Source organism: Mesoplodon bidens (assembly GCF_964165515.1).
Source record: "Mesoplodon bidens genome assembly, chromosome: 5".
NCBI classification, from domain to species: Eukaryota; Metazoa; Chordata; class Mammalia; order Artiodactyla; family Ziphiidae; genus Mesoplodon; species Mesoplodon bidens.
The window spans coordinates 68,188,638-68,215,350 of NC_138161.1; the positions used below are offsets into that span (position 1 = coordinate 68,188,638).

Here is a 26,713-nt window from a genome sequence, read left to right on the forward strand (position 1 = left end):
AACAGGTGCCCCTCCTCAATCACCCTCCTGCAGTGTCAGTGGAGATTAAGTGGGGAGCCTGGACTTTCACCACTGCCCAGTGACAATGAAGTGCTGCCCTCCACACCCCTGAGTGGTATCAATGGAAGCCATGTGTGGAGATTAGACTTCTACTCTCACCTAACAGTAATGAGGCACTGCTCCCTGCTAACTGCAGTCTCAGTGGAGTACTAAGTGGGGAGCCTGGACTTCCTCTGGCAGTATCAGGGCACTGCCTCCCACTAGGGGTTATCAATGAAGGCTGAGTAAGGAGCCCGCTGGACTTCACCCTCCTCTAGCAGTAAAGTGGCAGTGTTCCCCTTCCCCTGCTGGCATGGTGTCAGTGGAAGCCTACCAAAGATTTAAGTAAGACTGAGTCTTAAAACTTATAGGACTCCAAAACGTCCAGGTTACAACTGAAAATCACTCATCATACTAAAAAACAGGGAAATCACAACTTGATTGAGAAAAGAAAATCAATAGATTACAACACCCGAGAAGACACAGATGTTGGAACTATATATATGGAATTATAGAAGTATTTTAAAGTGGCCATCATAGAAATGCTTCAACAAGCAATTACTAACACACTGGAAATAAATGAAAACAGAGAAAGCCTCAGCAAGATATAAAGAGGACCTGAATGGAAATTTTAGAATGGAAAAATACAATAGCCAAAATAAAAAGCTAACTCAATGGACTCAATAGCAGATTGGAAGTGATAAAGGAAAAAGAAAAAAAAATCAGTGAACTTGAAGACAGACAATAAAAATTACTGAATCTGAATAAAGAGAAAAGTAATCAATAAATTGATTTCATCAAAATTAAAAGGACCTTCTCAATGGAAGGATGAAAAAAATAAACTGCAGACTGGAAGAAAATATTTGCAAGCCACGTATCTGACAAAAAAACCTGTATCTGGGGACTTCTCTGGTGGTCCAGCAGTAACAAATCTGCCTTCCAATGCAGGAGGTGCGGGTTTGATCCCTGGTCAGGGAACTAAGATCCCACATGCCGTGGGGCAACTAAGCCTGCCCACCACAACTACTGAGCTCACATGCCTCAACTAGAAAGCCTGTGTGCCGCAAACTACAGAGCCCACACGTCCTGGAGCCTGCACACCAAAACTAGAGAGAGAGAAAAATAGCAAATGAAAAAAACAAAAACCTGTATCTGGAATACATAAAGAACTCTCTCAAAACTCAACAGTAAAAATTAACAACCCACTTAGAAAACAGACAAAACACATGATCAAATATTTCATCAAAAAGGACCTATAGATAAGCATGTAAAAAAATGTTCAACATTAGTAGCCATTATGCAAATTAAAACCACAGTGGAACAGCATTCCATACCTGTAAAAAACTAAAATTTAGTTACAATATCAAATGCTGATAAGGATGTAGCATTTGATATTGAAACTGGACCACTCATATATTGCTGGTAGGAGTATACAATGATACAGTCATTCTGGAATATAGTTTTGAGTTTCTTAAAAAACTAAATGCCACTTATTATATGACCTAGTATTTGCACTCCTGGGCAATTATCTCAGAGAAATTAAAACTTATTGTCCACATAAAAGCCAATACACAAATGTTTATAGCAGCTTTATTTCTAATAGCTAAAAATTAGAAACAATACATGTCCTTCAATGAGTGAACGGTTAAAGCAGTACATTCATACCATGAAATACTACTCATCAATAAAAAGAATGGTCCGCCTGCCGATGCAGGGGACACGGGTTCGTGCCCCTATCCCGGAAGATCCCACATGCCGCGGAGCGGCTGGGCCCGCGAGCCATGGCCGCGGAGCCTGTGTGTCCGGAGCCTGTGCTCCGCAACGGGAGAGGCCACAGCAGTGAGAGGCCCACGTACAGCAAAAAAAAAAAAAAATAAATAAAAATAAAAAAATAAAAAAAATAAAAAAAATAAAAAGAATGAAGTATTGATACAGGCAATGATGTTAATGGATGTCAAGGGCATTATGTATGAGTAAAGCTAATTTCAAAAGGTTGCATACTTTAAAAAATTCTCAGAATGAGACAAAATTATAGAGATGGAGAACAGATTAGTGGTTGCCAGAAGTTAGGGATATGGGGATGGGAGGGAGGGGAAAAGTGTGACTATAAACTAGTAGCACAAAGGACATATTTGTGATGATAGGGCAGCTGTATACCTTGTTGTAGTGGTGGTTACATGACTCCACACATATTATAAAGTTGCATAGAACTATACACATACTTGAGTGAATGTCAAATTGGTGTGAGGTCTGCATAAGATCTCCGAATCATACCATTATCAATTTCCCAGTTTTGAAATTGTACTATAGTGATGGGAAACTGGATGAAGGGTACGTGAAAGTTCTTTCTACTATTTTTGCAATTTCCCATAAATCTATAATTATTTCATTTAAAAAAACACAAAAAACTAAAAGAAAAGGGTTAAAAAGCAGGGATTACCATACCTGAGCTGATGCAGCTCATGCTGCCAGGAGAGGTTTTCCTGCCTGAGCTCTTCTTGCATAATCTGAAATGTTTTTGTCTTATCTTGATACTCCTGAAGTTGAGCCTTCAGTGGACGTAACTCAGTGATTTCTTGGTTAATCTGTAAGTATTGCTGCTGCAGATTCTTCAATTCCTTCAGCTTTAACCAAAAGGAAAGTAAAAGGGTGATTCATCACATTTCATTCATTCAGCTGTAAGTCAGCAGCACCTCCCTGCTAAGTCAGTCAACATCACAATTGACTACTAGCACCTAACAGTCCACTGACATAATGGCAGCATGAATCCCTAAAATGGTGAAATACATGCAGCCAGGCTGGTGGGAATCTCCTGATGGAGCGGCCATCAAGGCTGTAGCGCCTGACCACTACTGCAACTTCAACACCAGCCCACTGGCCCTGAGGTCCTAAGTTGACACTAGATCTACAACTCTGAGATAGGATAGACTTAAAGGACTTAACAGCTTCTTGGTGGGTGGTAACTCCCTAGAACAAGAAGTGTAAAGATAGATTGGCTTTCTATTTAGCCACATGCCCTGGCTAGGCTTCTAAACTTTCTTACATGAATATCAATCTTAGTTCTAGCTTAGCTGATGTTGATTATAAAGAAGGCATTGATGCCCAAGCCCAGTGTTAAGAGCAGTTAGAATTTGGAGTCAGCTATCCTGCCCACATAGTGTGTGATGCTATGCATGTTCCACACACCTTCTAAGCCTTAATTTCCTTCACCTATAAAATGAATGTAATTATAGTACTCCTCATAAAGATTATGAGAATTCAACAAGAAAATTAATGCACTCCACACATAAAAGTTAGTGGTGGTGATGATGATGATGAACTTGCCTTTAATTAGCAAAACTGCCTATCTACAGTCCAGATATATCTTCTAACTCTTTATCCCCAATATTCTTTAAAAGCTTGGTAGTAAGAAATAATGTCAGGACATCTGGGCAAAGAGAGAGGCCTTGAACACACATCTCTTTCACCCTCTCTGGAAACATCACTAAAGCTACAATAAAGGCATCATTTTATAAGCATAAAACACAAGAACAAGAAGAACAAGAGAGGAGTCAGCAGCAATAAAATTAATTTTAGAAGCTGAAAAGCAGATGCATAAATGGTAACTGACTTAACAGATCTGGGAAAGGCAAGTCTTAAGCTGGCAGTAGGAAAAGCCAAGAACCAATAGAATTTACTCTGCAGACTCTTCAAAAGGCTCAGGAATTAACAGCACCAAGTACCTCTGGAAAAGGTGGTGATGGGGGTAGGGAGGAGGAGGTGATAGCTGAAATAGGGAGGATTTGATGAAAACTGCTTGAGAACAACTACATCCCTAAATACCGTCCCAGTTCCACACTTTTTGTTACTCTGACAGACAACTAGAATTTTATTCTCTAGAAAAAGTTAAAAGAGTGTCTCTGGACTACGGAACACTAGGTACAGTAGAAGATAAGGGTACTGCTCCAAAACAAGGGTGATCAAGTCAATGTATGCTTTCTGAATGCTTGAAGCCTTTCCCCTACTTAGTTTGAAGAGTGCTGGCACACAGGCCTTTACCATCCATAAGGGAAATTGAGAAGTCTTCTCTAGAAAATCTGACCAACCCAAGAGGAACTAAAAATATCAACATGGGGACTACCCTCAAAAAGCTCAGCAAGATCACCATGCACTGAAACTGACAGCTGGTAAGTCCCACCCACAAGCATTTTCAACTCTGCCCACAAACATGAAGAATAAACCAAGGATTAACCCTCACCTGAAGAACAGCTAACATTAGGCAGGGATAAAAAGAAACTAGAAGAAAAGTAATTCAGAAGGCATCAGCAGAAGAAAGAATGTCATGTACTCAAAGACTTAAGAGAATATTGGAAATTAGAAACATTATAATAGAAATTTTAAAATTATAAAGAAAAACTTATTATGAAAAAATTTCAAAGAACAAAACTACCCCCAATCTTCTTGGAGAGGTAAATTAAGAAAACATATCCATGAAACAAACAAACAAAAAAATCTTAGAAATCAGGAACATGATAGCAAAAATGAAAACTTCAATATAGGATTCATATGATGAAGGTGAAAAATCTTCCCAAAGTAAAGCAAAAACAATAAAAAAGGTAAAATTATAGAGCCCATCCAGAAGGCCCTACACCTAAACAACAGGATTTCCAGGGAAAAATAGGCAATAGAGGAAAAGGATGGGGGAAAATGGTAAAATAGAATTCAAAAGAATTGCCCAAAATTGGTGAGCATGACTTCTTAGATTCAAAGGACTAGACAGAATGATAAAAATAGACCCACACCAAAATACATTACCAGGAAACGTCAGAACACACAAGACTAAAAGATTCTATTTACAGTTGACCCTTGAACAAGGAAGGAGTTGGGGTACCCCCACCCACCGTGAAGTCAAAAATCCATGTATACTATTGTCGGCCCTTCATATATGCGGTTCTTCTACTGAATATATCCACTGTTCTGCATCCACAGAGCCAACCACCCACTGATCCTGTAGTACTGTAGTATTTACTACTGAAAAAAATCTACGTATAAGTGAACCATGCATTTTAAAGCCATGTTGTTCAAGGTCCAGCTGTATTTCCAGAGAGAGAGAAAGAGATAAGAGATGAGGGAGAGAGGGAGAGAGACAGAGACAGAACTACCTCATATACAAAGGATCAAGGATCAGAATATCTTTAGACTCCTGAACCACAATGTAAGCTAAAAGGGAACAGACCAATGTCTTCACAATTTTGAAGGGAAATTATTTTCAGCCTAGAATTCTATACTCAGCCAAACTATCAATCAGGTGTAAGAGATGACAAGACATTTTCAAAAAATTTACCTCCCCTGTATCTTTTCTTAGAGAGCTACTGAATGATTTATTCCAACAAAATGATGGCACAAAACCAAGATGAGGAAAACACGGAATACAAGAAACAGGAACTCTAACACAGGAGAGAAATGGAGGGAGATATTCTAAGATGAAAACTGTGTCCTAGGAGTACAGGGCAACTGATTCATTTAAGAGCAAAGAAGAGATTCCAAGAGAATTTTCTTCCTGAAGACTAAATAGATAGGAATAAACATCTTGAAAAATGTGGATTAAATGGCAGTAAATCTGGCGTTAATTACATTGAAAAGTACAAAGAAAACTAAGTAAGCAACAACAACAGAAACACAGTTATTGGGCTTCCCTGGTGGCGCAGTGGTTGAGAGTCCGCCTGCCAACGCAGGGGAAACGGGTTCGTGCCCTGGTCCGGGAAGATCCCACATGCCGCGGAGCGGCTGGGCCCGTGAGCCATGGCCGCTGAGCCTGCGCATACGGAGCCTGTGCTCTGCAACGGGAGGGGCCACAACAGTGAGAGGCCCGCGTACAGCAAAAAAAAAAAAACCAAAAAACAAAAAACACAGTTATTTACTCCAGGAAAAACAAAGGTGTTGAGGAAAATAACAGTAACACATGTCTCAGGTCTAATAGCATTTGTAGTCATAAAAATGTAGACATTGAATATTGATTTAATCAAAATTAAAATTAGGGCTTCCCTGGTGGCACAGTGGTTGAGAGTCCGCCTGCCGACGCAGGGGACATGGGTTTGTGCCCCAGTCCGGGAAGATCCCACATGCTGCGGAGCGGCTGGGACCGTGAGCCATGGCCGCTGAGCCTGCGCGTCTGGAGCCTGTGCTCCGCAATGGGAGAGGCCACAACAGTGAGAGGCCCGTGTACCACAAAAAATAAATAAATTAATTAATTAAATTAAATTACATCAGGACAATGGGGAAGGGGTTGTATATTGAAAATGTATGTCTATACTGTGAAAACAGAGGGAGTAAAGAGAACTAAACCCTGTTAGCATACAAGAAAGTCAACAGCTAATGCAAAGAATGAAAAGCCAAGATGCACTATAAACATGATATTTAGCTACTGAGGAAACACCAAAATAACAAATTAAAAGGGTTGAAAGCAGATTGCCTCAGAAGAAGGAGAAACAGGGCTGGGAATGCTACTGTTTGTTTTTCTTATCAAACATTGTAGAATTTAGTGACTCATCAAATATGTGTGTATAGCTTTATCTTTTAACCCAAAACTAAAATAAAAACATATTTTTGTTTTGTTTTAAAGCAAACATATATTCTTTATGCAATCCACTCACTCCTCTAGTCCAGATACTCTAAATGTTACCTTTGGAATAGAGCAGATCATCAGAAAGCTGTGTGTCTGGAACTGCACGTTAGCCACTTGCAGAGGTAACTTTAGTGAATTACTCAAAATTCTTTTGCTATGCACTTACATCAAGGGACAGCTAAATAAAAACCCTATAAAACAATTATTATATTTACTGTAGAGAAGTAAAGAATGTTTCATAACTTCATAGTGTCTTCCCTATGGAAACACAAAAGAAATTTCTTGCAGGCTTCAATACTTAAAGAATAACTATTCTTATCTGTTCCAAGTAGTTTTACTTTCTTCCTTTTCCCTAAAATATGGACACTGCAATTCATACACAAGGTTTTAAAATTCCGTACTTCTGATGGCTGCCAGACCTCAGAGCAAAATTAGTGGTCCATCTTTCTAATAGGATATTGTGATATCCCTTTGGGATAAGTTTACTCCTAAACTAAACTTACTCCTGGTTTAATCTTTTTCTCTCAGATCCTAATTTTCTTTTCCTTCCCAGTTCCTCACCTTATATTATCTTGAAAAACTGTTCATATCTTTATATGCTACCGCAAATCATTTTCAGACTGAAATAAGTATAGACAAACAAAAAGGCACCTCTAGAGATTTGCTCTACAGCCTTTAGGTAGGAGTGCTTCATTTGATTATGGGAAAATCCTAAGGAAGTTTGAACACATATGAAAACTCCAGAATGTTTTCAGAGTTGTTTGTTATGCCCTAGTAGAATCCTAGAATCCCCTGGGTTAAGTCCTTGCCACTTAGACCCTCAGACTTTATTTGCGAAACTTCCCTTTGACTAATTACATAAAGAAGAAAACGAAAGTCACCTAACCTCCTTTCAGACCTAGCTCATCTCTTGGGTGGTCCCGAGGGAAAGAAAGCATAGTGTAGTCAGAGGTGACAAACCGCTGGCCTAGGCTGAATGTTTAAACTGATAGTGATTGAAATAAGTTATTGTACATGCAGCCAGTGGCTGAGAGACTAGAAACTTCAATGCTCATGAGACAGACTGAGAACAAGATATCTGGAAAAGAAGATTTGATGACAATTAACAATACATTCAGTAAGTATGCAGAAGGGCCTCAGCGGCTGTAGCAGAGTCTGTATGCAATATCATTGAGTCAGACTGTCAGGCCTTCATGTGATTTATAACCCTGCCTAGGCTTTATGATTTGTTCATGGCAGATATAAAAGCCTCAGTCTCAAAAGTTCCTATATTTTCCCTACACGACAATTTCACAAAATAGAGAAAAGTGTTTTCAGTAACAACCACACAGACAGAGAATATGCATCGATTTTTGATTATCTACCATATGATTAACTACCCTTCTGCTAAAAACCATGGGAAATATGAACAAATATAAGACATGACACATTTACCAAGAGTTTACAATTTAATTGGGGAAATAAAAAATAAGGGTATAGAAATTAAACACACACACATATACACACACACCCATATATATAAAGGCAATATGGGATAAAGGAAAAGAGAAGCACTAGGGAAGTACAGACAGAAGGTAATAGACAATCAAGTGATCTGGAAATGTAGCCAGAGGATTTGAGCTCTGGGGCAACCTTTAAAGAGTAGGAAATATGTGCCCAAAAAAGGAAAATGGAGAGTACATTTTGGTTCAGAGGACAGTAATGTGGGTAAGTAGATCAGTTTGTGGGTGAATAAATCAGTTTGGCTGAAATGCAGAGGATGAGTAGAGAAGCAGTAAAAGAGGATGCTGGAAAGAGAGGCAAAAACAAACTATAGGGTATTAAATCCAGACTAAGAGGTTTGAATCATCCTAGAATGCCCAGATAATACGAATAAATTTTTTTATCATTTTCTATGAAAAGGAAAATCAATTTAAAGAAAGTTTCAAAAACTCTCAAAGAAGATTGGAAAGAAGAACCTAGATACTCACTAGTCGGTCTCGGTCATTTTGAAGTGATGACATAGCTTTTTTTAAACTCCGTACTTCATCTGGGCTGGTTGCAGGTGGGGCTGCAGACCTCTGCTTCCCTTCCTCTGACTTGCGGAATTTCTCCAGTTCACTCAACAGGCGATCTCTCTCATTCTGTAGACTGGCCATAGCCTTGGAAAAGGACTGTACTTGGTTGTAAGAGTCTTCTAGTTGTGAGGACAAGTGAAGCAGTTGGTCATCTTTGGATAGAAGCTGTTGGTTAAGTTTCTCAAGGTGGGGCAAGCTGTTATCCTCAGTGGAGTTAAGTGGAAATGCAGCTTTAGAAACAAGAACATCTCTCTCCTTGCTTAAGAGGCTCTGCTCTTCTCTCAGCTGTGCCAACTCCTTCAGACTGGCCTCATATTTCTTTTTCAGTTCCTCAACTTCCTCATTGGCATGATCTCTACTATCTTGTAGGGAAATCATTGACCTTCCAAAAGACTGGATTTGTGCTGTGAGACCTTTATTTTCTTTGGTGACCATCAGTAACTTCTGTTCCATCTCTACCAGATCTCTTGCTAGCTCCGCCACCCTCTCTTCTGCTGTTTCAGTTTCATTTCGCATTATCCCTGCATCATGATGAAGATGCTTTAATTCTTTCTTCAGTTTATCTTCAATTTCACCTACCTTTTTGGCAGCCTCCTTCTGAACACGAACCAATTCCTCTTCCAGTTCTGTAATTCTCTTCTGAGACAAAGAAAGGGTAGTATTTAGCTTCTCTACCTCCTCTTCTTTTGCTTTTAATTGGGTCTGGAATATTCCTAAAGTACCTTCTTCTTGCAAGGCTGTCAACTGTTTCTTTAGTTGGGATAGAGATACTTTTAAGTTCTCAATCTCTTTAGATAAACCTAGTTTCTCCTCCTGTAGGGCAAGAGAGAACCTCTGCAGCTCCTCCTTTGCTTCCTCAGACTCCTTGAGCTTTTCTTCTAATTTAGCATACTCACTTTTCACCTCCTTAGTCTGCTGAAGTTGAGCTTCAAGGAGCTGCTTTTGCTGACAGTCCTTCCTTGATATCACTTGGTTCAGGTCTTCTCTATATTGGATCAGTTCTGCATTGAGCTTGGCATTCTCAGAATTGAGATCATCCATATGACTTCTCAAGCATCGAATTTCTTCCTTCAGCTTATTATTCTCAGTAGCAGCATCCTGGATGAGTTGGTCTTTTTCCAAAATCACAGAGAGATGTCGCTCTTCCAGCTGTTGGTAGTCACCTACTATACGGTCTCGGTCATCCTGGAGAGAAGACATGGATTTAACAAAGGAATTCAACTGAGACTTCTGTTGCATGTTCTCCTTTTTCATGTTTTTCAGTGTTTCCATAAGCTGATTGGTTTTGTCAACAGCTTTTTTGTTCTCTTCTTCTAAAACAGTATTCTCCTCTTCCTCCTGGGACAGCAGATTTTCCAACTCTTTGATTTCTTTATCATGCTGCTGATGCAGTTCAGCAACAGCTACTTGGACTGCCTGTTCCTTGGCAGAAAGCAGGCTTATAATTTTCTGCTCTTTCACATTTATTTCTTCATGCAGCCTACTGGTCAGTTGTCTGGAGGCCTGAAGATCTGTCTCTAGCTGTTCATAACTGAACTTACAGTTTTGGATATCAGCCTCTTGCTGCTTTATGATCCCTTCCAAATTTTCTTTATTTTCCTTATATTTTTCTAAAGAGTTATTTAAATCAGTTGACTGGTCTCTGAGAATCTTCAGTTCTGATTCCAACTTAGCTAATTCATCCTGAGAACTACTGTATAGATGTCGAGTCTCTTCTAGCTGGGAACAAAGTTCTTTGTTTTCTCCCTGTAGAGTATCACAGACCTTCTGCTGAAGCTGGACTTCTGTCTGAGCTTTGGACTCCCATATCTGCTTGTCATGTTCAAGCCTAGAAGAAGAGAGAAGGTCATTAATTACAGATTTCAAGGGAAAAGTACTTGATGCCTAAGGAACACACACTACAACATGTACTCAGATCTAATTGAAGGTGTAATTGAAGGTGTTCATCTTTTTAATAAAGAGGTATTAGCTCTACTGAATGTTCTGTATTAAAGGTATATTGCACCTAAGAATTCGTATAAAAATAAACTCCAAAGTATGTTGCTAATTTAGTGACACTCTAAAGAGTGCCCCCAATTTTGTTCTTTGCTCTAGACAAGCTGTTGTCTGGCCCCTTAACGGAATAATCTTGGTATGAGAGGCAATGAGGAGACCTGTCTCAGAGCAGAAGGATCCTACTAAAAATGAGAGTACAAAGTGTGGGGGACACTGTTATTTCCTGAGCTTGAAAAGTGATATAAAATTGGAGTTTGAAGAAAGTAACTCTAGCAGGCATATGCAGTATGAATTGATGTGGAATATGAGGAAGAAAAAAGAGGAGATTGTTTCAGAGGCTAAGGCAGTAATTTGAGAGTACAATAATATGTACTATGGTAAAAATTCAGACAAGGATAATGGAAATGAGAAGAAAGGAAGAAATCTAAGAGATCTCTCAATAGAAAGATGGGTAGAGAAGCAGATGTAAATTTTTCATATTAATACAAGTTGTAGCAGAAAGTCATTTGCAAGTCATTTGCAAGAGAGCGAGAGAGACAGAAGTGAGAGGGAATACATCTTTGGGGAGAATTTAAACCGAAATCAGTCCCATAATATTAAAGGGAATAGAAATAGTTTAAATAGAGACTTCCTTTGCCTTCAATTACCTTTGGAAGAGCAAAACAAGTCATTATTCATTTACCTGGAAATGTTGATCTTCAATTCCTCCATGTGGATGGACATCTGCCTAAGCTGATCCTTTAGAACACTGAAATTCTCTTCTTTAAGTTTAATTTCTTCTTCTTTGGTTTGAATAGCAACACTGAACTTCCTCTCCCATTTCTTAGCTTCATCTATCACCCTGTCCCGATCATCCTGGAGGGAAGACATGCTCTTAGTGAAAGCTGCAAGCTGGGCCACAGTACTATCCAAGTTTTCCTGAAGTTGCTTAACTTCCTTGTCTTTCTTGTTCAAAGTAACCTGAATCTCTCCAAATGTCTCTTCTAAGTGGACTTTTTCTCTTTGCAAAGCATCCAGTTTCTCTTGCATATTCTTCTTCTCTTTCAGGTGTTTCTCCTCTACCTGCTCCAGTCTTCGCTCAAGATCTTCATCCTTTTGTTTCATTTGGCTTTTAACTGATTCTTTATTTGACTGAAGCTCCTTTTTCAACTTGAAATTGTCTGCTAGGACCCTTGCTGCTTCACTTTGAGTGTCATCTAGCAGTACTTTGAAGCTAGCTAATTCTGTTTCTGCCTTCTTGCGATGTTCATTGGCTTGAGCCAGATTTTCTTTGGTTATTTCCAAATCTTTTTGGGACTCAGTCTGAACAAATTCTAAGGCCTTAACAGTTCTCTCCAGAGCACAGATTTTCTCTTGGTACCTAATGCAATCCTTCTGCAGCTGCTTTACTTCTTGCTGTTTTTCTTTTAACAGCTCCTGAAGTTCCTTTGCATGACTTTTATTGCCAGGCCCTTTCTGAGCACCTTGTATTTTCTCCATATATTCCTTTCGTATTTCTGATTCCACCTTAGTTTTCTCCTTGACTAACTGCTGCTTTTCTTCTTCCAATTCACTCACACACTTTTTAAGGTTCTGCATTTCAGATTCTAGTAGCTCATTTTTGATTTGGGCATCTGTAACATCCTGATAATAATTCCCAATGCTTCCATTAAGTTCTGCTAATTGATTCATAAGCCTCTCTTCCAAATCATCTTTCTCTTCCTCTGCTGTCTCCTTTAGCTTGGTAACTCTGGCAAGTTCTTCTTGGATTTGCTGATTTAACGAGTTTATTTTGGTTACTTCTTCCTGAAGCATTCTTAGTTCACCATCCTTTGCTGATATTTGACTCAATAAAGCAGCTCTCTCATTTTCTAAAGTCTGGCTAAATTCCTTGTCTTTCTGCTTGTCCTCCTCTAATTCAGTGATTCTTTCTTTGAGCTGATCCATCTGCTGTAGGTAATTATTAATTTCATCATGTAAGCTGACATTCTCACTTATATCAGGCTTGGCACTGCTCTCTGAATGAATGGATTCTGAATTTTCAGACCTTGGGTTCATACTTGGAGAGTTTTGCTCATGGGCCTCACCTGGAGCAGACTGGGTTGCCTCTTCAGTAACAAACATCTGGTTATATTTCTCAGTGGCCTCCAGGCTAGCTTGTTTGGATACATTACCTTCTATCTGATGCTTTAAATCCTGAACCTCTTCACTTAAAGAGTCCTTCTCCATCATTAAAGCCTCAAACTCCTTAGAAAGGGTTTTATATTCTGTTTGGACCCTTTCTAGTTCTTCCTTCATGTCAGAATTGGAAGAAATAAGTGCTTCCATACTATTTTTAGATGTACCTCCTGCAGGGTGTACCTCTGCTCTAAGCCTCTCATTCTCTTCTTCCAACTCTAGGATTTTCTGCTGTTTAGATTTAGCAAACTTTCTCATCTTTTCTTTCATCTCCTCCATTTCCTGTTTAGCTTCTTGCAACTGCTTTTCTGTTTCTTTCTTGTTTCCTTCTGTGCTTCTTAACTTGCCGTATAGTTCTTGCTTCTCTTGCCTCACAGTTTCTACCACATGCTGAATCCTTTCTGCCTCATTACTAACATTCTCATAGGACTGCAGAAGAATTTCATATTCCTTTTGTAACTCTTTGTGTTTCTCTTGCCACTCAGTGCTCTCTGCAGTCTTAGAACATTTCAAAGATTCAATTTCTTTCACTAAGTTTTCCTTGTCTTCAGTAAGACCCTCCAGAGCTAATTTCAGACTTTCACAAGAACCATTGAGACTTTGATTTTCCATTAAAGATCTGTCCATTTCTGCAATGAGTTTGTCTCTTTCCTCCTGAAAAAGAGCTAACTTGCCTAAGAAAATATCTTTCTCTTTATTTTGAGCAGAAACTTGGTTTTCCACATCTGCCAGAGACTTGGTGAGATGTTCAATGGTATCTCTGGCCAAAGACAACTCCTCTTGGAGACGTTTGTTTTCTTTTAGTACTTCTTTTCGGGAAATAAGGGCAGCTTGCAGTTTCCTCTGTATTTGTTGCTTTGCTTTACTTTCTTCTCCAATCTCTTCTGGTTTCTGCTTCATTTCACAAAGCTCCACCTGTAACTTCTTTATCTTCTCATCATGTTCTTTGGCTTGCATTTCCAGCTCTGTATGCAGAGCCTTCACTAAATCCTCTTGTTCTGTTATCTCTGTCTGTACTTTAGTAAGGGCTGTTTCCTTCTCACTAAGCTGTCCAGAAAGGTATCTAACTTCTTCTTCTTTTTTGCTTATGAGTTTTTGCAGTTCATCTAGTTCAGGCTGTAATTCTCTTAAATGTTCTAATCCAGTGATTTCTAGTTGACTGCTTTCCAGTTGTTGCCTCAGGCTTTCTGCGTGGGCTTCAGCTTCATGGGATGCTGCCTTCAGACTTTGGATTTCTAAATTCTGTTTATTTATCTGCTCTTGTAACTGAAATACCTCTTCTGATTTTTTAGTCAGCTCACTTATTGTAGAGCTAACCTTCAACTCTAACTCTTCTTTCTCAGCCTCTATTTCTTTCAGCTGTGTCTTAATCTGGGCAATAGCAGTATTGCCCTGCAGACCATTTGTATCTCCAGGATGAGAAGGCCAGTCTGGGCACAAGTCAGACTCTGAAGCAGGTTGAGCAGGTTGCTGCTCTGTGGCTTTGAATAAAGGTTCTTCTAAACCTTGAGTGGGAGAACCTGGAACCCGCTGGCCACTGTCTGGGAGTTTTCTGTCCGAAGATTCCTTTACTTGAATCTGTAGTTGCCTTAGTTGGTCCCCAATGTTCTCACTTTCCTTGCTTTGCTCATCAAACTGTTCTTGCAAGCGATTATAGTCATCTTTCTGTTGCTTGAGCTCCTCCCGAAGATGTCTTTCTTTCTCCTGTGCCTTTTTTAGAATCACCTTGCGAGAGGTTAATACTTCCTGTAGTTTCTCTTGAAGTTGCTCCTTTTCTTTTTCAAGGTCCACTATTTTCTCTTCCAGTTCTGGTTTCCAGTGTTCTCCACTACCTGCAACAAGTGGACTGATGGCTGCTGCTTCTTTTACAGGTGCTGCTGACTCTCCATCACCTGCATCCTTGTTACCTGTGGTTAACTTTTGGATAACTGTTTGGTTTTCAATGATTTCTGCTTGGAGCAGATCTATTTGGTTTGTCTTCTCTTGCAAATTCTGATTCATCTGTTTGACCACAGCCTGTAACTGTTCTTCAGCTGCTGCCTTTTCTTCCAAATCCTTCCTTATGTGCTCTAGTTCCACTTCCTTCTCAGATATTACCTGTTTTAAAGATATTACCATTTCTATTTCTTGGCACTTAGAAGTCATACATTTTTCTAAGCCTTCTTTGCTTTCTTTATCTTCCTCCATTTCCCTCCTCTCACTCTCACTGAGTGGGGTGTCTTTCCTGGGTTCATCTTTCACTTTGGCCAATTCCTCTTCTAATCTACTGACTCTCTGTAGAAGTTCCTTTCTGTTAATAAGAGCAGCCTGGAGCTTTCTTTTCCTCTGCTCACTTTCTTTCTTTACAAGGTCTAATTCATACTGAAGTTCTTCTTTACTTATTAGCCCTACTGGGTTCAGCTCATCAAAATTCTGTTTAATGCCAGAAACAGTTTCTTTATCTTCTTCCACCTGCTCTTTTTTGGCCTCTTCAGCTCTGGATAATAAATTCAGCTGTTCTTTAAGAGTCTTAATTTCAACCCCAAGAGAAAACTTCTCTTCATTAAGCTGAACCATTTTCTCCATCATACTAAAGCTGATTTCTGTCACTTGCTGATCCTTCTCCTCGATGGTTTGTTGGAGAATTTCCACATCTTTCTTTTTCTCTAGTAAGAGTTGGTCCATTTTTGCTATTTCAAGTTCCTTCTGTGAAAGAGCCTGTGAAAGTTCTTCCACCTTATCTGAGATATCCCTCTCACGGTCTGCCCCCTCAAGCACTTCACTTTCCTTCTTCTGCAGCTGGCTCTGCAGGCTTTTGATCACTGTACTCTGCTCGGAAAACTGAACCTGCACATCATCAAGTTCGTTCTGTAAAACTTCAATCTTTACATCTTTAGTTTTGGCTTCTATGCTGAGACTGTGGATCTGTTCAGTGAGCAAGTTGTGATGAGCAGTCTGGTTTTCATAGTCAAGTCTTCTTTGCCTTTCTGCTTCTGCAAGGTTCACTTCCAGTTGCTGTATCTGAGCCCTCAGTTCTGTTACCACACTAAGTTCCTTCACCTGAGAAAGAAGCTGGTCTCTTTCTTCAGACAAAGCAGTGAATGCACTATTGGTGTTTTCAGCATTTTTCTTAAACTCTTCAATCAGCTGGGTTAGGCTGCCTATTTCCTTAGCCTTCTCATCTAAATTTTTCTCATAGATCTCTTCTGCTTTATGAAGGTTTCGCTCAAGCTCCAAAATTTGACCTTTTAGCCTTTCCAATTCATTCTGGTGACAATGACAAATACCTGATACCACAGAAGGGGATTTATCATCATCATCCTGCTTTGCTGATTTTAATTCCATTCCAGTGTCATTTAAAGATATTTCCTCAGATGTTCTGTGTTGGTATTTAGTGCTCATCTGTTCTTCTTTCTCAGTTGTTGAAAGACCGCTCTCTTCATTTGGCATGGGGGGAAAATGTTGCCCTGTATCTTCAAGCAATACTGTCATTTTAACTGGAGGTATTCCTTCACTCTCTGTCTGTTTCATTTCTTTTTGGTCAGGGACCTCAGGGTCACCCTCTGCCCTCTTGCCTTGAAGCTGCAACTTAAGGAATGCAATCTCTTCTTGGGCTTCTTTCATTTCCAACAATAAAATGGATAGTTCTTTATGCTTCTGAGAAAATGTGTTCTCCAGGACATCTTGTCCACCTTCCTCAGCAGAAGAGCTGCTCTTATTGAGCCTGGCAATATCAACCATGCTCATCTGTTTTTAAAAAAAGAAAGAAAAAGCCTCAATCAAATGTTTTATAGAAAAGAGCCGAAGTAGGGACTTCCCTGGTGGTCCAGTGGTTAAGACTCCAAACACCCAATGCCAGGGGCCCAGGTTCAATCCCTGGTCAGGGAACTAAGATTCTACATACTGCAACTAAGCCCTCATGCCACAACTACCGAGCCTGCATGCTCTAGAGCCCGTGCACCACAACTAGAGAAGCCTGCGTGCTGCAACGAAGACCCAGTGCAGCCAAAATAAATAAATCTCCACTATAAATAAATAAATAAATTTATTAGAAAGAAAGAAAGGGAGGGAGGGAGGGAGGGAGGAAGGAAGGAAGGAAGGAAGGAAAGAAGGAAGGGAGAAAGGAACCTAAGTAAAAACTGGCATTTTGTGCTATTTCCAAAACCTAAAACTTTTCTATCCAAACCTTCCTAACATAACACTGCTAAATACTTTTAAAATCAGTTTTCCCAACTTGGACCTCTGAGGGCATCCTGTCAATCCTGCACTGAGGTCATGTCATATTCATAAGACCTAAGGAAACCTGAGACTCATTTTCTAAATATTCCTCACTTGGGAAACGTTTTCTTCAGATTAAAACTACTTATTTCTCCTAAGAACTGCTTAAAAATAAAAAGGGAAGCAGGAGATGAATTAAATTTTTGTTTCATCCCATGCCAAGGAGGAAGTTAGGGATTCCTTTTCCTAAACTATGTATTGAAATGGGAAGTATTAGATAAGACAGCCATTAACAGACAAATACCAAACAAGTTGACTGAGATAAATTACCAGGATAAAATAATCAAAAAGGAGTTCTGTTGGGGATTGGGAAGACATTATGGACCTGTTTTACAAAATATTAACCAAGTTACTGTTACAAGGATTACTGTGTTAGACTGCTCAATCCACATAAATTATTCTATAATTGTTTTCTTGGGAAACAAAACCAGTGAATCTCATGGCAAATTTAGTATTTTATTAAATGAGTTTGGGGACATGGGTTCAATCCCTGGTCTGGGAAGATCCCATATACCACAGAAAAACTAAGCCTGTGAGCCACAACTACTGAGCCTGCGCTCTAGAGCCCACGAGTCACAAATACTGAGCCCGCGTGCTGCAACTACTGAAGCTTGTGAGCCTAGAACCCGTGCTCCACAATAAGAGAAGCCACCGCAATGAGAAGCCCATGCACCGCAACGAAGAGTAGCCCCTGCTCGCCACAACTAGAGAAAGCCCACACGCAGCAACGAAGACCCAACACAGCCAAAAATAAATAAATAAATTATTTTTTTTAAAAAGGAAGTTACATTATTCCCCAAAGCCATTTATGAGTCTATCACTGACTTCTTGATTGTAAGGACAATTAAACACAGTACAGCTAACAGTAATCTTAAATCAGAATATTGAGCAACCATACATTTCTTACAGTAATTTTTAGGTTATAAAAAGCACCGTTCTCTGATGATACCCTTTTCAATATAATCCTAAGTGAAACTGTGCCAACTGGGGAAGGGGATTTGGGGAGAGACTAGAGACTTTATCTAATCTCTTCACTGAGAAACTTTTCTGAGATGGGCAAAGAAGCTGAAAAAAATGATAACCTAGCATGAAAAATGGGTTATCAAATCCCAAGCAAGTGCTACTGTACTTGCGTTGGTTCTGAACAAACAAAAAAAGTCCAAATATTTAGAAACAAGTGAGAGTAAAAGATAAATAATAACCATTACGACTCTTAAATCTCACTTTCCAGGTAATGTAATTCTCTATTAACATTAGAAAATTGCAGAAAAGCTTAGGTTTGAAATTACCTCCCTTTGATTGAGCTCATATTCTGATTATTTTAAGAATGCATCGGTCTTCCCTGATGGCACAGTGGTTAAGAATACGCCTGCCAATGCAGGAGACATGGATTCGAGCCCTGGTCTGGGAAGATTCCACATGCCACGAAGCAACTAAGCTGGTGCGCCACAGCTACTGAGCCTGCGCCCTAGAGCCCGCAAGCCACAACTACTGAGCCTGTGCCCTAGAGCCCACGAGCCAAAACTACTATGCCCGGGCACCTAGAGCCTGTGCTCCACAACAAGACAAGCCACCCCAATGAGAAGCCCGCGCACCACAACGAAGAGTAGCCCCCACTCACTGCAACTAGAGAAAGTCCACACACAGCCAAAATAAATAAATAAAATAAATAATAATAAAAAAAAACAAAGAATGCATCACTTACCTCACTGACTTCTCTATCTGTCTCGCCAGTTCTCTTCTGAGCCTCTAGGAGAGTAATCTGAGAGGACAGTTTTTCTGAAAGTCACAAAATAAATATCCTTAGAAGATAAATGTAGAGTGTTTGAAAAAAACCGAGGTATGATTGTGTATGTGGCTATTTGAGATGCATGAAATAACCAAGAGGAAAGAACAGATACAATAGTTTGGGGGAGATAAAACGTTTATTTTATTAAAGAAGTTGCAAAAGAAGATGATAAGATGAGATATAAGATAGAATGGAGAATGGTACTAGGTGTTAATTATTAACCTGAGTGAAGTATAATAAATTGTGGAGGGCTTTAAAGGGAAAAAAAATGCCAGAGCATATGACAAAAAGCAGCTATTTCTGTGGCATAATTTGGGAGTTCTAGGGCAATAAATTTAACTTAATTTATCTATAACCCTCTGTATTCATATTATACATAATGTATTAATATAGCACTTATAATGTCTTCAACACTCTTTCACATATTTTCATAAGAACGTCAAATTTTAGCACTAGAAGGGAGCTATCCAATCTCCTCAATGACCATATGAGGAAACAAAGAAATGACATGACCTACAGCTGGTTCATAGAGCTGGGATCAGAATTCAGTCTTCTGAGTTCCACCCATGTTTACAAAGTGTGTATTTAAAAAGGGTAGTAGTACCTTGGAAGATAAATATATTGAGTATTAATAAGCTCCCAAGAAACTTATACTCTTTCTGAGAAGTTAAGACAAATATACTAAAGAAACAAACAAAAGAAGCATATTTTTTACACTACATCCAAATGTCTTAACGTGATTTGACCCCACTTATTCTACAAACTCCTCTGCTTGTACTACCCCTTTTTTGCTCACTCTAATCCCAAGAACACTGGCCTTCTTTCTGTCTGCAAACATATCAAATTTATTCATACCTCAGGGTGTTTGCACTGCTCTTCTCTGCTTGGGATTTGATTTGCTCAGCCTCTTTTTGCATGGCTGTCCCCTTTTCATCATTCAGGTATCAAGTGCTCAGACAGGCCCACCCTAACCACTCTGATGCTACTTTCTTCTTCCCCCAGGCACATGTGCAGTAGCCTGTTCTATTTTTATCCTAATACTTATCACTCCCTGAAATTTTCTTATGTATATACATGTTTATAGCCTGTCTTGTCCTCTAATATGTTCAGAGCAGTATCCTTAGCAACTAAATTAGTGCCTAGTACATAGGAAAGGCACCATAGATATTTGCTGAATGAATGAATGAACATTTATGAAACAAATGAATTCAAGACTGTATATAATATGTTCAGACATTTCACAAGATTATTTGAGTAAGGAGCACAGTGGCAGAAATGGAAGCACAAAAGGTGAGTTTAATAGAACATGACTCATAAAGCAAAGGTAACCTATGAGACCAGACACAAAAACTAATACAGAAAACAAGTCCAGTGACCCATGCAGGAAAGAACAAAGAGAATGGAACTCACATAACCTCTAAACCACAGTGAGCTACATGAAAGTGACAGGGACTCCTTGCAAAACTACAAAATAAGCATCACGGATAAGATCACAAAGAAGTATTTTCAGTGGGTTGAATAATGAACTGAATTTGTGGCGTTCTTTCTTTATCAGCAATGGTGGGACTAGTCTAATAAAGGTATGCGATCCCTAGTTTATAGCTAAGTGGAACTGTAAGATGGTTGAGTTGGAAATATTGGCTATAGATTTTAGGAAATGGTACAAACTTTATTTGGTATTCATTCTCACTCTTATAGATAAAGCATGGTAGTCAGTTACTCCAGGATAAAATAGATAAGTAAAACATTATTAACTACAAGTTATTAAAACCATAAGGTCCTTATGAAGCAGGTGACAAATGGAAGGAGGTATTATCTTCATTCTAACTGTTCACACACAGTCCAATAGAATAAAGTGCTAAATTTAGTTCAATCAAACAAAACTTTATTCAGCAGCCACTCATTTGCCAGGTACTATTCTAGTTCCTGGTAAAGCAAAAGATGAAAAAAAAATGGCCCCTGCCCTTGAAAACCTTATACTTTATCTCTAAAGAGTTTATAGTATAAGACATAAAATTATAAATAGATGATCTTAATACAATGTTAAAAGAATGCAATTTGGAAGCACAAAAATGAATTTAACCCAACTTTGGGAAATTAGGATCGACTTCCTGAAAAAGATAATGCCCTAGTTGAGGCCTGAAATATGAGTAAGAATTAGCCAAGCTAAAGAAAAGGGATAAGGTTCTAAGCAGTATATAGTATGAGCAAAAACCAAAATGGTTTCTACCTCTGAACCTTTATTTATACTGATCTCTGTTATCTCACCCCACAAATTTATTACTGGGAAAGTCTTTTCTCTCTTTATTTTGACTATTTAAAAATTCATTGTCTTATTAAGGTCCTATTCAAGCCATACTTCTGAGAAGATTCCTTGGCCACTCCAAAATGAATATAATATAGATCTCCTGCAGCATCTATAGCCCATACTGCAAAATGTTATACTTATGTAAACACTGGTATTGTGCTTAAATTGTTTAATGTGTATTAATCCTAACTTCAATAATCACCAACCATGTTGTCTAAGATCTTTATTATCAGAGAATCTATATGTTATACATATATAGTGATAAAAGTAGAGGTACTTGTGGGTTAAGAAGTCAGAGAATTATGGTTTTCATTTATACGTACCATTCTCAGCTTTCAGCTGCTCCAGCTCTATAGAATTAAAGAGCAAGTCTCCCTTTTCATTCTCTAGTTCTACTACTCTCTTCTGCAAAAAGGCAATACTCTCCTCAGTGACTGCCTAAATTGTAGAAAGACAACAAATTAATGATTCTTCAGTACAAAACTCTCATACTAATGTCCAGACAGCCTCTGGCATTTTTGTCTTCTAAAAGTTCTCCAGCCATGAAAATACTTTTAAAATAGCATCTACTTATCTGCCTAGGTAACCTTTAAAGTAATACTTTTCATCTGAAGACAGAAAGAGAAAATCTTTCACACAAATTTCCAATTCACTGGCTTTTGAATTTAAGACTGAAGTCTGGATTACAAAGAGAGAAATCCCAAGTCTATTGCACATGAAAGAAAATTTTCAGAATCCAAAAAACTAAAAGTGCATTATGAGTTCTGGAAAAACTTCAAGTAATCTAATGTATGTGGAATTGGAGTCTCCAAAGGAAGGGAGAGGGTCAAAAAAAATATTTGACTAATTAACGGCAGAAAAATTTCCAAATTGATGAAAACTATAAACATAGAGATTCAAAAGGCAAACTCCAAGCAAAAGAAACATGAAGAAAACTATGCAAAGGCACATCATAACCCAAGTGCTCAAAACCAGTGATAAAATCCTAAAAGCAGCCAGGGGAAAAAAAAAAAAAGACAAGGATAACAGATTTCTTGTCAAAAACAAAATGCAAGAAAAAAGATAGTAGAGTAATAGCCTTAAAGTACTGAAAGAGAAAAAAAAAACCTATCAATGTAGCTTCTCTAGTCAGCTTTTAAAAATATCTTTTAAAAACAATGGAGAGATAAAAATGTCTTCGAACATACAAGAGCTATAAGAACCCATCACCAGCAGACTTGCGTGCTCATGACAGCACACACACATTAAAAGAAGTCCTTTAGGCAGAAGGAAAACAAAACCAGATGGAAATATGAAACTACACCAGAGTTTGGCAAAATTTGGAGGCTTCCACCTGTTTTTGTATATAAAGTTTTATTTATGGCCTAAAAGCCTAAAATATTTACCATTTGACCCTTTATGGAAAAAGACAGCCAAGTCTTGATCTACCCTAAAGAAAAGTACCAGAAATGGTAACTGCAATGGTAGTTAAGGTATATTTTCTTATTATTTGAATCTTCTAAAAGATAAATGACTAAACAAAAATAAAAATTTTTGTTTATAACATGCTATATTTTTGTACTTTTTGTTTATAATATATGCATAAGTAAAATAATAATAATATAAATCCCAAGAGTGAAGAAATAGAAGTATATAATTGTAAGGTTTTTATTCTATACTTGAAGAAGCACAATATTGTATGTAGGTAACTGTGATAAAAATGCAGACTATAATCCCTAATGCAGTCACTACCATAACAAAATAAAGAATTATAGCTAATACGCTGAAAAGGGAGAAAAACAGAATCATAAAAAATACTCAACAAATTTTTTAAAAGAAAGGAAAAGTAAAAAAGTAAAAGAAAACAGTTGGAAAAATGGAAAACAAATAACAAGGTGAGAGACTTAAAACTATATCAACGACAACATTAATGGAAATGGTCTGAACACTCCAAGTAAAAGGCAGAGATTGACAGATTGGATAAGAAGTAGGCTCAAACTCTATGCTGCATATAAGCTTTAAATATAAAGACACAAATAAGTTAAAGAGTGAAAAAAGATACACCATGCTAACACTACTCAAAAGAAAAGTGGAATAGCTATATTAATATCAGAAAGAAGTACATCTCACAGCAAAGAATGTCACCAGGGATAAGGAAGGTCATTTCATAATATCAATGGGTCACTTAATCAAGAAGACATAAACATACTAAATGTCTAAGCCCCCAATAACACAGCTTGAAAATACATGGTGTAAAAACTGATAGAACTGTAAATAAATCCACAACTATAATATGGGATTTCAATAATTGAGAGGCAGAAAAGCAGCAAGGACATAGTACACTTGAATAAGACTATCAATCAACTTTATGTGATTGGCATTTATAGAACATTCCAGCAGACTACACATTATTTTCAAGTACATATAGAACATTTACCAAAACAGACAATATTCTGGGCCATAAAACAAGTCTCAATCAATTCTTAAAGAGCCAAGTCATATAAAGTATGTGCTCTGACCACAATGGAATTAAAATAAAAATCAATAACAGAAAGACCTCTAGACATATGACTCCCAAATATTTGGAAACTAAGTAACCCAGGGGCAAAGAAGAAATTAAAAGGGAAATTAGTATTGTGAACTGAGTGAAAATGAAAATACAACAGAACTTGTGAGATACTGCTAAAGTAGATTTTTGGGGGGGAATTTATAATGCAAAATGCCTATATTAGAAATAAGAAAGGTCTCAAACTAATGGCCTCAGCTTTCACCTTAAGAAGCTAAGAAATGAGGATATCAAATCCAAAGTAAACAGAAGAAAGGAAATAATAAAGATCAAAGTAGAAATCAATAAAATAGAAAACAGAAAACAAGGCAGAATAAATGAACTCAAAGCTGGTTTTGAGATCAGTAAAGTTAATAAACCTCTGGACAGTCTAACCTGTGTAAGAAAGAAAACACAAATTACCAATATCAGAAATGGGAGAGGTAACATCACTACAGATTCTATACATATTAAAACAATAATTAGAGACTATTATGAATAACTTTATATAAATTTGCCTATAAATTTGACACTTTATATGGACAAATCCCCTAAAAGATATAAAACACCAAAGCTCACTCAAGAAGAAATAGATAACCTAAACAGCCAAATAGTTATGAAACAAATAGAATTTTTAGCAAGTGAATTCAAGTATAAGGATAATATATCACTACCAAGTGAGGTTTACCCCTGGAACTCTCATACACTGCTGCTGGGAATAGAAAATGGTAACACCACTTTGGAAAACTGCCAAGGTCTTAAAACCTCCCATATGATCCAGACACTTCACTTCTAGGTATTTACTGAGAGTAAAGAAAGCACAGGTCCAAAGAAAGATTTGTAAAAGAATATTCATAGAAGCTTTATTTGTAATAGCCAAAAATTGTCAACAATCCGAGTTTGTCCATCAACAAGTAAATGGATAAACAAATTGTGGTATGTACAATATCCTCAACAATACAAAGGAATGAATTCTTGCTGCATACAATAGGATGAACATCAAAATAAGTATGCTGAGTGAGAGAAGCCAGGAAAAAAAAAGAGCACATATAATTTATTAAAAATTCTACAAAATACAAACTAATCTATAATGACAGAAAGAAGATAAGTGGTTGCCTGGGTAGGGGGAGATGTGAGAGAAAAATTAAAAGGGGGCATGAGAAACTGGGGGGTGATGAATATGTTCATTTTCTTGATAATGGTGATGACTTCATGTATGTCAAAACTTATCAAGTTGTATACTTTAAAAGTATGCAGGATTTCCCTGGTGGTGCAGTGGTTGAGTCCGCCTGCCAATGCAGGGGACATGGGTTCGATCCCTGGTCCGGGAAGATCCCACATGCCACAGAGCAACTAAGCCCGTGTGCCACAACTACTGAGACTGTGCTCTAGAGCCCGTGAGCTACAATTACTGAGCCAGTGTGCCACAACTATTGAATCTTGCATGCCTAGAGCCTGTACTCTGCAACAAGAGAAGCCACCGCAATGAGAAGCCTGGGCACCACAACAAAGTGTAGTCCCCGCTCACCACAACTAGAGAAAGCCTGAGCGGAGCAACGAAAACCCAATGCAGCCAAAAATAAATAAATAAACAAACAAATAAATAAATAAACTCTTTAAAAATCAGTCTAGTTTCAAGAGTTGGAAGGCAACCTGATGACTAAGACAAGATGTTAGGCTTCTGGTTTTAAAGATAGAAGAACAACCAGGAAACAAGGGTGTAAGTAATACAGCTCTAGTCACTGGAAAAAATGAGGAAATGAATTCTTCCCTAAAGCCTCCTTCCCTGCAGCTCAGCTGACATCGTGACTTCTGGCCAGTGAAACCAATTTTGATTTCTGATCTCTAGAACTCGAGGAATCTCATAACTTTCTGTTTAGAAGAACAACTAAATCATCCCAATGAAGAAATAGCAATCAGAACACCAGCCAAGCCACAAGAGAAGGGCATGTGATTATGTCAGCAAACTCAAGTCAACCTACTCCTGGCGCCAGAATTGAGTTGAAAAAGCCTCCAGATAATTCCAACTCTCAGCTTTCAAGTCAACTCCAGTCTTTGATTCTCCTACAGAAGGCTCCAGACTTCACGGAAAAAAGAGCCATCCCCATCATTCATTCCTCTCCAAATATCTGGAACACAGAATTGAAAAGAAAAGAAATCCAGAATTTTATGCCTCCCTCTTTGTTCTTTCTCAGGACTGCCTGGCTATTCCAGATCTTGCAAGGACTTCCATTATTATGTTGAATAGGAGTGATGAGAGTGGGCACCTCTGTCTAGTTCCTGATCTTAGAGGAAAAGCTTTCAGCCTTTCAACATTGAGTACGATGTTAGCTGTGGGCTTGTTGTATATGGCCTTTATTACATTAAGCTACATTTGTCTATGTATAATTTGTTAAGAACTTATTATTATGAATAGATATTAAATTTTGTCAAATGCTAAAAAAAATCAGTCAAGTTTCAACAACTAGACAAAAATCAGTCAAATATAATTTGAATAATACTATGATTTAAGTGATATTTATAAAATGTTACAGCCAATAACTACAGAATATACATTTTTTACAAGTGCACAAGCTACATTCAGCAAGACACATCACATGCTATGTCATAAAACAAGTCTCTATAAATTTCAAAGCACTGAAATCATATAGAACATATTACCTGATCATTATGAAATTAAATTAGGAATCAATAATAATAAAATATCTAGAAATAAAACCAAATATCTGGATATTAAATAACACACTTCTAAATAATCCATGATCAAAGCAGAAATCATAAGGAGAATTAGAAAACTCTTCAAAAACTGAATGATAACAACACATCAAACCATGTGCTTAAGAGGGAATTGTGTAACTTTAAATGTTTAAATGAGAAAAGAAGATCTGAAGTGTTTGATATAAAGTTACACCTTAAGAAGTTAGAAATAAAAGAGCAAAGTAAAACCAAATAAATAGAAAGAAATACCAAAGAACAAAAATCA

General features: G+C 38.0%; 1 protein-coding gene across 14 annotated transcripts in view; it reads right to left on the reverse strand.

Annotated features, from left to right (window-relative positions):
- Window positions 1–26,713, reverse strand: part of GOLGB1 (golgin B1) — a 92,694-nt gene that overhangs the window by 15,078 nt on the left and 50,903 nt on the right. For all 14 annotated transcript variants that reach the window (XM_081234288.1, XM_081234285.1, XM_081234283.1 and 11 more), the window contains 5 exons: window positions 21,530–21,644; window positions 18,815–18,888; window positions 11,378–16,578; window positions 8,614–10,528; window positions 2,485–2,663 (listed from right to left, as the gene is read on the reverse strand). In XM_081234288.1, coding sequence (XP_081090414.1) covers window positions 2,485–2,663; window positions 8,614–10,528; window positions 11,378–16,578; window positions 18,815–18,888; window positions 21,530–21,644 — 7,484 coding nt within the window. The remainder of the gene's footprint in view (window positions 1–2,484; window positions 2,664–8,613; window positions 10,529–11,377; window positions 16,579–18,814; window positions 18,889–21,529; window positions 21,645–26,713) is intronic.